This window comes from Bubalus kerabau, chromosome 1 (genome assembly GCF_029407905.1).
Source record: "Bubalus kerabau isolate K-KA32 ecotype Philippines breed swamp buffalo chromosome 1, PCC_UOA_SB_1v2, whole genome shotgun sequence".
NCBI lineage: Eukaryota > Metazoa > Chordata > Mammalia > Artiodactyla > Bovidae > Bubalus > Bubalus kerabau.
In genome coordinates this window covers 36,737,952-36,750,213 of record NC_073624.1, presented here as the reverse complement: position 1 = coordinate 36,750,213, position 12,262 = coordinate 36,737,952, and the positions used below count along the sequence as shown (strand labels likewise).

The 12,262-nt window shown below is 40.5% G+C and overlaps 1 protein-coding gene across 3 annotated transcripts in view; it reads left to right on the top strand.

The window, feature by feature from the left end:
* Positions 1–12,262, top strand: part of BCAT1 (branched chain amino acid transaminase 1) — an 85,965-nt gene that overhangs the window by 38,606 nt on the left and 35,097 nt on the right. For all 3 annotated transcript variants that reach the window (XM_055572045.1, XM_055572064.1, XM_055572055.1), the window contains exon 6: positions 8,853–9,016. In XM_055572045.1, the coding sequence (XP_055428020.1) occupies positions 8,853–9,016 (164 nt within the window). The remainder of the gene's footprint in view (positions 1–8,852; positions 9,017–12,262) is intronic.

Sequence of the window (12,262 nt, the reverse complement as noted above, 5' to 3'; positions counted from 1 at the left end):
TCCTGGCCCAGGGCTTGAACCCATGTCTCTTGATGTCTCCTGCATTGGTGGGTGGATTCTTTACCATCAGCGCCACTTGGGAAGCCAGGTAGTTAAATATTTTGGGCTTTGCGTTCCTTGCAACTATTCGCCTCTGCCTTTGTAGCACAAAAACAGCAATAGGCCATACATGAATGAAAAAATGTGTTCCAGTGAAACTTAAAAACAAAACTGGCAGCAGGCTGAAGTTTGCTGACCCTTGATCCTGAGTTACTTTAGAAGGGAAATGAAGCATGCTTTCCTAAGAGTGATTCATTTTGGCTCTCCCTGGGTACTTCCTCATCCCATATTCTTAGCCATTTGCTTAGTAATTCATGCTGCAATTTCTATTTATGTTTCACATTTACCAACCTATATTTTCCACATTGTCAGTACAGGAATCCTTGTCTTTTTTCCAAGGACCAACGCATTCTCCACAGTTCCAGCACTGAGTGTTGACTAGTTCATTGCTCAGATCTACAATCATTTTAATGTCATCTGAATGTCCTGTAAATTGGTACATGTTGAATTTATTTAACATTATTACTATGATCGTGTATTATTTATTTAAAAATAGTAAAAATTGTTATTTATTGGATGCATAAAAAAGATCATACCCTGGGAACTTTGAACAGATATCTAATTTAATCTTTATTCTAACCCAGTGAGCTATTAGTATATTATCACTGCCTTTACATAATATTAGATTGTAAAGTGTTCTTTTAGTCTTTCCTACCTGAGCTTTAGTTTTCTTTTAACTGTGTTTTTCTTTTTTAAATTTTAACATCATTTTTATTGAAAAAAAAAAAAAAAAAAGAGCTGAGTGGTCTTTTAACTGTGTTTTTCTTTTTTAAATTTTAACATCATTTTTATTGAAAAAAAAAAAAAAAGAGCTGAGTGGTCAGCCTTTCTGTCTAATGTTAAATGTATGTTGTCTTTCACTTTGAACAGGACTGAGAAACAAACTCAGCCCTGTCCCCTGCCTGTTTTATAGCAGGTCTCAGAAAATTCTTGGCTTTTGTTTTCCCCATGATATTCTTTCAGGGCCTATATATTATCTACCCACTGGTCTGAAGGCCAGCACTAAAGGAAATCAAGCAGGAGACAGGAGCGTTTTCTCTATGGCATCAACTCAACAGATAAGGATTAACATCAGCTTTTTTTAAATAAAATAATTCAAATTTGCTAAGTAGTTATCTAGGTTGGTTTCATAGCCCTTTTCCATAAATGTCTTATTAAGATGACTAACAGTTCAACTGATGTCTAGTCAGTACCTGGTATAATAAACAACAGAGGATGCTTTGTGTAGGGAGCAAAGAAGGTCCTGCCCTTCATGGAGTGCACAGATGCCTGAGTGGTGGAGAATTAAATAAGCAGTTGTAAGAAAGCATGATGGGTATTTTGTCTACATTTGAGGAAGTGCTGGATGCTGTAATACTGTGTAACACAAGCACCTAGGCTTGTAACTGGAGCTCATTTCCTGAAGTGACAGTTAGATAATATTTAATTAGAGATTGAGGGGTTTGTGTTACCTAGAGAGATGTTTCAATTGGTTTGTGTTGCCACAGAAAGTGAAAGTGTTAGTCGTCCGACTCTTTGCAATCCCCTGGACTGTAGTCTGCCAGGCTCCTCTGTCCATGGAATTCTCCAGGCAAGAATACTGGTGGAGTGAGTTGCCATTTCCTCCTCCAGGGGATCTTCGTGACTCAGGGATTGAACCCACATCTCCTGCATTGTGGGCAGATTCTTACTACCTGAGCCACCAGGGAAGCCTGGTGCCACAACAGAATTTCAAAAATGAGGCACTCGGGATCTTAGTTTCCCAACCAGGTATCAAATACTTGCCCCCTGCAGTGGAAGTGCAGAGTCTTTATCACTGGACCACCACGGAAGGCCCACAGATTAGGTGCCTTAAACACCAGAATTTATTTTCTCAGTTTTGGAGGCTGGAAGTCCATAGTCAAAGTGTGAACAGGGTTGGTCTCTGGTGATGCCGCACTTCCTCGCTTGTAGGTGTCCACCTTGTCACTCTATAGTTGTGCTCTGGTGTCTCTTCTTAAAAGGATAACAGGACTACCCAGGTGGCTCAGTGGTAAAGAATCCACCTGCCGGTGCAGGAGACACAAGAGACTCGGGTATGATCTGTGGGTCCAGAACATCCCCTGGAGGAGAAAATGGCAACCCACTCCAGTATTCTTGCCCGGAAAATTCCATGGACAGAGGAGCCTGGAGAGCTACAGTTCATGGGGTGGCAAAGAGTCAGACGTGACTGAACACACACAGAGTCCCACAGTCCCAACAGGATTGGGACACCGGCCTTTTGACCTCATTTAACTTTACCTCCTTTAAAGCTTTATCTCCAAATGCATTCACATTGGGGGTTAGGCCTTCTACCTATATATTTTGAGTAGGAAAGCAAGGAGGAATCCAAAAAGATTCCATATGGTTTGAGCAGAGGATGCATAGAATATGAGAGTGTGGTGAAGGCTGAGGGTGGAAGGAAGGTCTGGTTTGAATTCTCTTCACATTAGGAAATCTCGAGAATTTCACCGATTTATTTATTTATCCCCCCCCCCCCGCCCTCAAATTCTGATATCAAAAAAAGAGCTCTGGACTAAGAGTAGAGCGATGTCCCGAGCTAAATAATGAAAACTCTGGGTGAATCATTTGAGGCTCAGTTTAACTTAGAAATATTCCTGGATTGTTGGATTTTCTGAGATAATGGCTATGGAATGTCTTGGAAACCTGAAAGTACTGTGTAATTATTGAGGGTTGCTAATTATTTTTTAAATCTTAAATCAGGCCAACTAGTTTTTCCTATAAACACATTCCATGAATTTGGTGTTCCTCCCCCATGTGACTCACGCTGAAACCCTAAATGGGTCACTGGTCAGTCCTGTGTTTCTTACAGCATCCCCTTAGTTCATTGTTCTTGTTGTTTTTTTTTTTAAGATAGAAACTTAACAAAAGAAATTAACTAACCAACTTGGCTGCACTGGATCTTAGTCGAGGCCGATGGGGACTTTTCAAGGCGGCAGATGGACTCTAGTTGGGTGCGAGGGTTTAGTTGCCCCACAGCGTCTGGGATCTTAGTTCCCCAACCAGGGACCGAACCTGTGTTCTCTGCATTGCAAAGTGGATTCTTAACCACCTGCCTACTAGGGATCCCAGTTCAGTATTCTTTGTCATTTTCCCCCCTAACTAATCTTTTTTAATAACTGGCAGAATTTTTTTTTTTTTTAATTAGTCTACCCTTTGGATCAAAAAAATAATTTGGAGCACCCTAAAAATTTCTTTTTGAAAAATGTCCCCCAGTTATTTCTAATTCTGTATTTTCTTTTGTCCCTTAATTGCCTTGCCCAGCAGAATCGTTCTCAAGCCTCTACATGGCAGCAGTGTTTCTCTGCCTTCCAGGCCACAACATGGACTATTAAGTAGTACATTTCTCAGTTTGCTGAATGCCCGCTGCAGATGGATCACCCTAGAAGTCCTGCCTTTCTATAGAGTAATTTTCTAAGTGACACAGAAGTGGTCATTTCCACTGTGAAATGTGTCTTTATTTTCCATCACACTCAATTGTTCTGTTATTTTGTGCAAGATGTACCCACATTTAATGCTCATATATATATTTATTTGTTATTTGTGGGGTATAACTTAAAAGAGTATATATTTTAACATATCAGAATTCCAACTTCAAAGTCAATGTGGTCCCTTGAGACATTATAAACTTTGCATCTAAAATTTTGTATTTCTCATTTTCCGAGGGATTTCTTAAAAGCCCCTTTCAGTTCTTTATGTATTGAAATAATCCAAGAAACTAGTAGAGGAGAATTTTTAAAAATCAATCAAAATAAGACAGTGAAACTGGTCTACATAACTTATCAGCTGTTACTATCCATATTTTTCTTTATGTATATGGCTTTTATTTTATTTCAACCAGAATCCTGATCTTGTGATCATAGAATGTTGTTCATTGCCATTTGATTAATATTATGCTATCATAAACTATTCTTTACTGTAGGAATAGTACAGAATTTAAATTGCTTTCCAGGAAAGAAGGGAGAACTGAGGAACAAATGTGGAGGGGAGAAACAGATCCAATCACCAAGTTCCCTTCCTGATGCAAAAAGTTACATTTTATTTACTCTTACTCATGAAACAGTGTGATCATTTTCAGTACAGTCATAGTTCTTTTCATGCAAAGATATTTGACATAAATAATTATTTAAGGATGAAGGTGACACCAGTACGTAAAGTGCTTGCAAAATATGAATTGACCTTGCTTAAATTTCAGAAATAAAAGTTAGTACACATAAACACACTTTCTCTCAGCATCGAGACATTCTAGTCTATAATCGACTTGCTTGCTAAGAATGGTGGTGGTGGTTTAATCCCTTAAGTGAAGTGAAGTTGTTCAGTTGTGTCTGACTCTTTGCAACCCGATGGACTGTAGCCCACCAGGCTTCTCCGTCCATGGGATTTTCCAGGCAAGAGTACTGGAGTGGGTTGCCATTTCCTTCTCCAGGGGATCTTCCCGACCCAGGGATCGAACCTGGGTCTCCTGCTTTGCAGGCAGACACTTTACCCTCTGAGCCACCAGGGAAGCTGGTTTAATTCCTTAGTCATGTCCAACTCTATGCCACCTTATGGACTATATAGCCCACTAGGCTTCTCTGTCCATGGGATTTCCCAGGCAAGAATACTGGAATGGGGTTGCCATTTCCTCCTCGAGGGGATCGTCCTAACCCAGGGATAAAGATATTGTTTAAAGATTTTTATCAAGATATTCTTCTCTAGAAATAGATTTAGTGTGTTAGTCTGTTTTTCATCTGTTTTCTCTCTACTGCCACCTAGTGGATTAAATGCAAGTTTGCCTGTCAATTAAAATCAAGGGAAGGAAATGAATAACATGAAACTTATCCATGATGATGAGTTATTGTTACTTTTTTTTAGTAGAGTGTAGGCTGCAAAAAATACAAGAGTGAAAAAAGTCCAGGCATTCATGTGATATCAGTAATAATATGCTTATCAGCTTATCCATAAATAAGGTATTTTATTTAGAACGTTAGAAGCTAGGTAAATTATTGATACTGTGTCCTGCATATTGTATTTATAAATTATGTTGAGAAGCTTAATTCTGTATTACAATGGTCAATAATTTTTTTTAATGTAAAGCTTCAAAGCCCCCCTGATATGAGGTGTACTTACTTAACTGATAGGTAAATGAAAGTGCAGAGATAAGATAGTCAATTTTTATCAAAGTTGGGAAGAAAGGCAGATATGTGTGTTATTCTGGGAATTTCTTTTTCCAAATAATGAAACCAATAAAAGCAAATGGAGTTTAAATCTCCTCATTCTTTGTAGGGGTGACCTTTTCAACCCTCACTAAAGAACAAACCCAAATGAGCAAAAAAACCAAAACCTGTTGTTGCTTGCTGGCTGTTTTGCTGAAAGTTTTCACTTTTGCCTCATGTCCAGAGGATTTGTTAACAAAATAAGCCATTCGTTATATACATATAAGCAATACAAATATTTCTTAGAGAACTATCTAGTCTACTTTGAATATTCTAACATAAAAGAAAAAAGAAATAGAAACAGCAGAGGAGAGCAATAGTACATACATCACCAAATTGGATTTGCCAACATCCGTACTTAACAGCACTGGGAAGTCTCATGTGACAGCAGTCTGGAGTTCCAATTAGGAAAAGGTCCCAGGCAGCGTGTCCGCTTTGTGGGTGAGACTTCAAAGGTTTCATTTCTCCCATTTATAATCCCAGGATGCAAACTGAAAGATCCTCATCAGTTCAGTTCCTTTCAGTCGCTCAGTCGTGTCCGACTCTTTGAGACACCATGGACTGCAGCACCCCAGGCTTCTCTGTCCATCGCCAGTTCCCAGAGCTTGCTCAAGAATGTCTATCGAGTCAGTGATGCCATCCAGCCATCTCATCCTCTGTCATCCCTTCCTCCTGCCTCCAGTCTTTCCCAGCATCAGGGTCTTTTCCAGTGAGTCAGTTCTTCACATCAGGTGGCCAAAGTATTGGAGCTTCAGCTTCAGCATTGGTTCTTCCAGTGAATATTCAGGATTGATTTCCTTTAGGATTGACTGATTGGATCTCCTTGCAACTGTCAAGAATTTTCTCCAACACCACAGTTCAAAAGCATCAATTCTTCAGTGCTCAGCTTTCTTTATGGTCCAGCTCTCACATTCATACATGACTACTGGGAAAAACCATAGCTTTGACTAGACGGACCTTTGTCGGCCAAGTAATGTCTCTACTTTTGAATATGCTATCTAGGTTGGTCATAACTTTCCTTCCAAGGAGCAAGCGTCTTTTAATTTCATGGCTGCAGTCACCATCTGCAGTGATTTTGGAGCCCAAGAAAATAAAGTCTGTCACTGTTTCCATTGTTTCTCCATCTATTTGCCATGAAGTGATGGGACCGGATGCCATGATCTTAGTTTTCTAAATGCTGAGTTGTAAGCCAGCTTTTTCACTCTTCTCTTTCATCAAGGGACTCGTTAGTTCTTCCCGTTCTGCCATAAGAGTGGTGTCATCTGCATATCTGAGGTTATTGATATATCTTCATCAATCTGCCAGCAAATCTGCAGCAATGGTATTATGTTAAGTTTTTACAATGCTGTTTCCTTTTTTGGAGAAGGAAATGGAAACCCACTCTAGTAGGTTTGCCTGGAGAATCCCATGGACAAAGAAACCTGGTGGGCTACAGAGGCTGGAAGGACTGAGCAACTAACACTTGCTTTGTTACGCAAATCTTGGAATGTTACTAAGTCCTAGGCGTGGCAGGCCAGACATCCTCTAGGGACTTGACAAATTCCAAGATCTGCTCCCTATGTATCTATCTATCTATCCTGTTTCTCTTCTGACACTCACAGCAGGTGTGGCTGACACCCACAGCAGTAGTCCGGGCTGTATCCATGTAGGTCAGAAGCAAGGTCGGAGGCCTGCTCTGCTTTGTCTCTGAAGCCTAAACAAGACTACTTAATTTCCCTAACGCTGATTCATTTCTTTATCATTTTTTTCTTTTAAATTTGAACTTTTTATTTTGCATTGGAGGATAGCCTATTCACAATGTTGTAACAGTTTCAGGTGGACAGCAAAGGGACTCAGCCAGACATATAAATGTGTCCATTGTCCCCCAAACTCTGCTCCCATTCAGGCTGCCACATAACATTGAGCAGAGTTCCCTGTGCTATACTTTAGATCCTTATTGAATACAGTTGCATGTTCTTGTCAATCCTAAACATGCAAACTATCCTTTCACCCCATCCTTTCCCCATGGTAACCATAAGTTCATTATTTAAGTCTGTGAACTGACTCATTTCTTTAACTTGGTATCTGTCACTCTTTATCCGTTTCCTTTGGGGCCAGCCAAGCCCTGTGTGACTCTCAGGTTCACATGCTGTGTGAATGGACTCAGCTTCCCATTTCTTAAGCCTCTCTGGTGGCATCAGAGTGCACATATACAAACACACTGTATCATGCTCACACATCTTTTCCCTACCTGATTCTTCATCTGGGCATAAGTAGTGGGGAGGCCCCTTGAGCTAACAGGTAGCAGAAAAGGAGATTTAATTGAAATTCAGAAAAAAAAATATATCCCCAGGTCCACTTTTAGCCAGTTTCATTAAATATTACAAAAGTCACGAATTAGCTGAATTTGAGTCTCCTGTCATTATTTTCACACCAGATTGCTACCCCATCCAGGCAGACTAGGCTTCTTTTTTGAGGACTCGGTGTATGTATTTTATTGCCCAAGATTTAATATAATAGTCTTAATTTGTTTTCTTACCTGCGTGGCCTTAAACTGTACAGGATAGCCCAGCAACCTTTAATGCCTTTAGATATGTAGCCCTCAAAACTTTTTAGCCTCTCAATTTTCCTCTTTAAAAAACAACGGAGAGTAATTACTTTTGTGCTGAAGAAATTTATGATTGCATTGTTGGCTTGTGCTTTTCTCAGTGTTTCTGGGGAAGGCCGTTTTCTCTCTTTGTCATTCCTAATATGAATTGCTGAGTCCTTCATCCTCTGTCTTTTGGTGGGCAGGGGCCCCGGTGGCGGGGATTTGTCTTGTCTGATGTCTTTGCTTCTAGTGAAGCTACACTTTTGGTGTCTGTTATCTGTCACAGTCGGATGCGATAATGGCACTTTCTCCAGCCCGAGTCTGCTGGCACCAGAGTGTTTGGATGAAGTAGAAAGGCAAGTTAGAGAAGCAAATATTAGGTTTCACCCCCAAAGACTGAAATCATGTCTAGGTTCTTTCCTTTTTCAGTTCCCAATCAGTACAATCCTGAAAGGTGTTACATGGCTAGTTGTCAAAAATATATGGCTAGTTGACAATGTACTGGTCTTCCCAGGTGGCTCAGTGGTAAAGAATCCGCTGCCAGTGCAGGTGCCCCAGGAGACGTGGGTTCGATCCCTGGGTCAGGAAGGTCCCCTGGAGGAAGAAATGGCAACCCTCTCCAGTATTCTTGCCTGGGATAAGCCCATGTACAGAGGAGCCTGGTGGGCTACCATCCATGAGGTCGCAAAGAGTCAGACAGGACTGAGCAACTGAGCACGCACAAAAAACCTATTAATAAAACAATAGACAAATTTGCCTTTCCTTTAAAATCATAACTCTGAAAGCAAAGCAAAATGGAACCCAGTCTTGGTGTTTTCTTCTTAGACGACCATCAGGCTTTGTGTAACTCAGCTTCAGAAGTAACAGCTGTCATTTGTGGCTTCTGGGAGATGTTACAGATGTGTTCTAGACTTCGAGACTGGCATCTGCATTTTAGATTAACAGTTGTGTGTACTTGTACTATATTCCAGCCTTCTCTGGGAGTCAAGAAGCCGACTAAAGCCCTGCTCTTTGTAATCTTGAGCCCAGTGGGACCTTATTTTTCCACTGGAAGCTTTAATCCTGTGTCCCTGTGGGCCAACCCGAAGTATGTAAGAGCCTGGAAAGGTGGGACCGGAGACTGCAAGATGGGAGGGTAAGTTGGTCTGTGTTTCTGTCTAAAGGATAGAGTCCCTTGTGACCATTTAGTTATGGCCATTTCACTTCAATACATACATATATATATATATATATATATATATATATATATATTAGTATTCACACTGGAATGGTCATTTTTATTTTGTGTTTAGCCTTCAGTGGTTTGAATGTGCTAGATGTTTGAAGGATAACCTCTGTGGCCCTTTGTAAGGGAGAAACATTGACTGTTAAACATAATCAAGAACTAAAGTAACTAGACCAGGAATGAAATCAGCGCTTTGGATGAGCTGCCCGGGATGCTGGTCCCTGGCCGTGGGCTGACAGTTGGCATTCGAGAGCATCTGGTGTCGGGGCCCAAGCTCTCAGTCGGCTCCAAGGAGCCCTGTCTGGGGAAGGTGCCTGCTTCACTGAAGTGCTGTCTTCATTCCCGCAGATTGCAACCATATCTGCTGCCAACTGGCTGTGGGACAGCCCTGCTTTGGCTCTGTCAGGCCAGTCTCATAGGCCATATGTAGCTGGCTGGAAATAAAAGAGCATTTGAAAGTGTTAGACAATTTCAGGGGTGGACTTGGCCATGAATTGGGAATGCCCCGACGGGTGAACAAGAATAGCCGGGTTACCCAGCGTGGCTCTTCCTTTGGAAGAGCACCAGCTGGCCCTCAAGGTGACTCAGTGCAGTCTTCTGGGCCCTGGGAGAGAGGAAGGATGTGGCGCCGACATGCCAGAGAGACCTTGACAGCTGGCTTTGAACCCTCCATTGACTTTTTCTATTTCTCACTTTTCTATCCCCAAAAAGGCATGGTGGTAAAATGCTATGTCCTGTCATCCCTCTTGGCATTCACTCACTGACTGCATTCCCTCATCGGGTCACAAAAATCCTGATGGTGGTGGCTTAGTCCCTAGGTTGTATCCGACTCTTGCAACCCCATGGACTGTAGCATGCCAGGCTGTTCTGTCCATGGAATTTTCCAGGCAAGAATACTGGAATAGGTTGCCGTTTCCTTCTCCAGCGGATCTTCCCAACCCAGGGATCAAACCCAGGTATCCTGCATTGCAGGCAGATTCTTTACTGACTGAGCTATGAGGGAAGCCCAGAAAAAAAAAAATATTCTGATGGAGTTCATTAAATAAACTAAGTCACTTTATTCCATGTTAGATCTCCTTCCTAAGTCCTAGGCTAGCCAGATCAAAAACTTTTTTGTTTGTTCTCAATGGCTTTTTTACTTTTTCAGACGTATTCACAGAGCATATCTGTATTACTCTATTAAAACTTCTCTCAGTGCACATTGCAGTAAAGCAGCAGTCTTGATGAAGAGAGAATGTAAAATTTTTTCTACTTTAAATCATACTCTCTAGCTCCCCCTACCTGCCTAGGGAAAAGATAACATGGGGACACAAATTGCAGGGAATCCTTTAGTTTGGTGTCTGGGCAGATGGTTATTTGTTACAAAGAGGATATTGAGGCAGTCTCATAGAATATATGATCATTAAAGAGCAATTAAAAATCACTACTTTCTGTACAACACAAAGACTGAAGTCCGGTGTTACTATGAACAACTAGTATTTCAATATTGTCTCATCGGTTATAACAAGTGTACCCCACTAATGTGAGATGTTAATAAGAAGGGAAATGGAAATTGAGGAATAAGAGTTATAGAAGCTCTGTTTTTTGCTCAGGTTTTCTATAATCTGAAACTTCTCTAAGAAATAAAGCCAGCTATAAAATAAATTACTAGTTTGACTCATTAGGCTCACGTGGACCAGAATCAGGGGACATTGACATGAAATTTCTTAGAGAAGAGAGTTTTGGGCCCCATACATAAAAGCAAAATTGGCAAGAGGGCAGGCATGAAGCAGAGAGTGGATTCGTCACAAACCCGCCTGTTGTTTCCAAGAGTTTCAAACCTCTCTGCTCCTGTACTCCCAGCCTGGAGGAGCACAGGGAAACAAATGATTTTGCATCTACCGTCATTCAGTGTAGTTAACAAAGACATTTGGCGGCAACCTTAGATTTATGTATTATTGTTCTTTTCTAGACCTAACTTATTCAATGCTGTGCTGTGCTTAGTTGCTCAGTCGTGTCCAACTCTTGGCAACCCCAAGGACTGCAGCCCTCCAGGCTCCTCTGTCCATGGGGATTCTCCAGGCAAGAATGCTGGAGTGGGTTGCCATGCCCTCCTCCAACTTATTCAATAGTTATCTTCTAATCTTTTTTTTTAGTACCTCTGTAGTCAATTGGTAGTTATTAAATATCTATTGACTTTCACAAGCTCAAGAATTTTCTGCTTTCTGTCTAAGTGAGTCTGAGGAAGAGAGAGAATATATGTATTTTTATCTTTTTTTATTTTTTTTTTAGATGTTTTTATTTATTTTATTTTATTTTTTTATGTATATAGATTTTAATGTGAAATAATACCAATACCCTGAAATCATGCATTGTCTCTTGGGTTTTTTGTTTTTTTTTTTTCCATTTCATACTACATGATATTTTACATGTTTCAATTTTAAAATTCTAAGATTAAATTTTTTAATCTTAGAACTTTTAAACTTAGATTAATTTAAATTGTAAGACTTAGTTTCCTCATTGATAAAATGAGAGTAATAATGCCCACTTTACCTGTGAGGATGAAGGAGGATAATGTGAAGTGCCTCGTATCCTGGCTGGCACTTAGGGAGCTCTCAACAAGTATGGAGTTAGAACCTAGCGGTTTCCAGCATGGACTTGGGAATAAGAGATACCCACGAATCGTGCACATATCTGCATGATCTTATGCAATTAAGTCCTTTCTCCCTACAAATCCTCAAAAGTGTAATAACATCTAGGGTTGTGTTAAGACAATTTGTTGAAATAATGGGGTTCAGAACCTGTACCCTGCCTGGTAGGTGGTACTCTCTCAGCAGACAGTAGTTTATATTATGAGGCTCTCTTTCTTTCTGGTTTTATCTCCAGGACTCTGTCCTAGGAGCAATCAGTTAGATTGTACACAATAGGATTTACTCTTTTGGAGGGATGTATTTAATATTCCTAGTCTCCCAGATTCTACATTAAAATTTTATGTAGACAGTTTTCCCACTTTTTCATTTTCCTCTTTCTTCCAAGGACATGTGTTTTCCTTCTTAATATTGGCAGCATGTGGAAGGAAGCCCAAGTATATTACCAAAGTATCAATAACCCAGTGGACATTAATAATACAGTTTACACCTGAGAGAGAATTTTGATACACATTTGTATTCGGGGAAA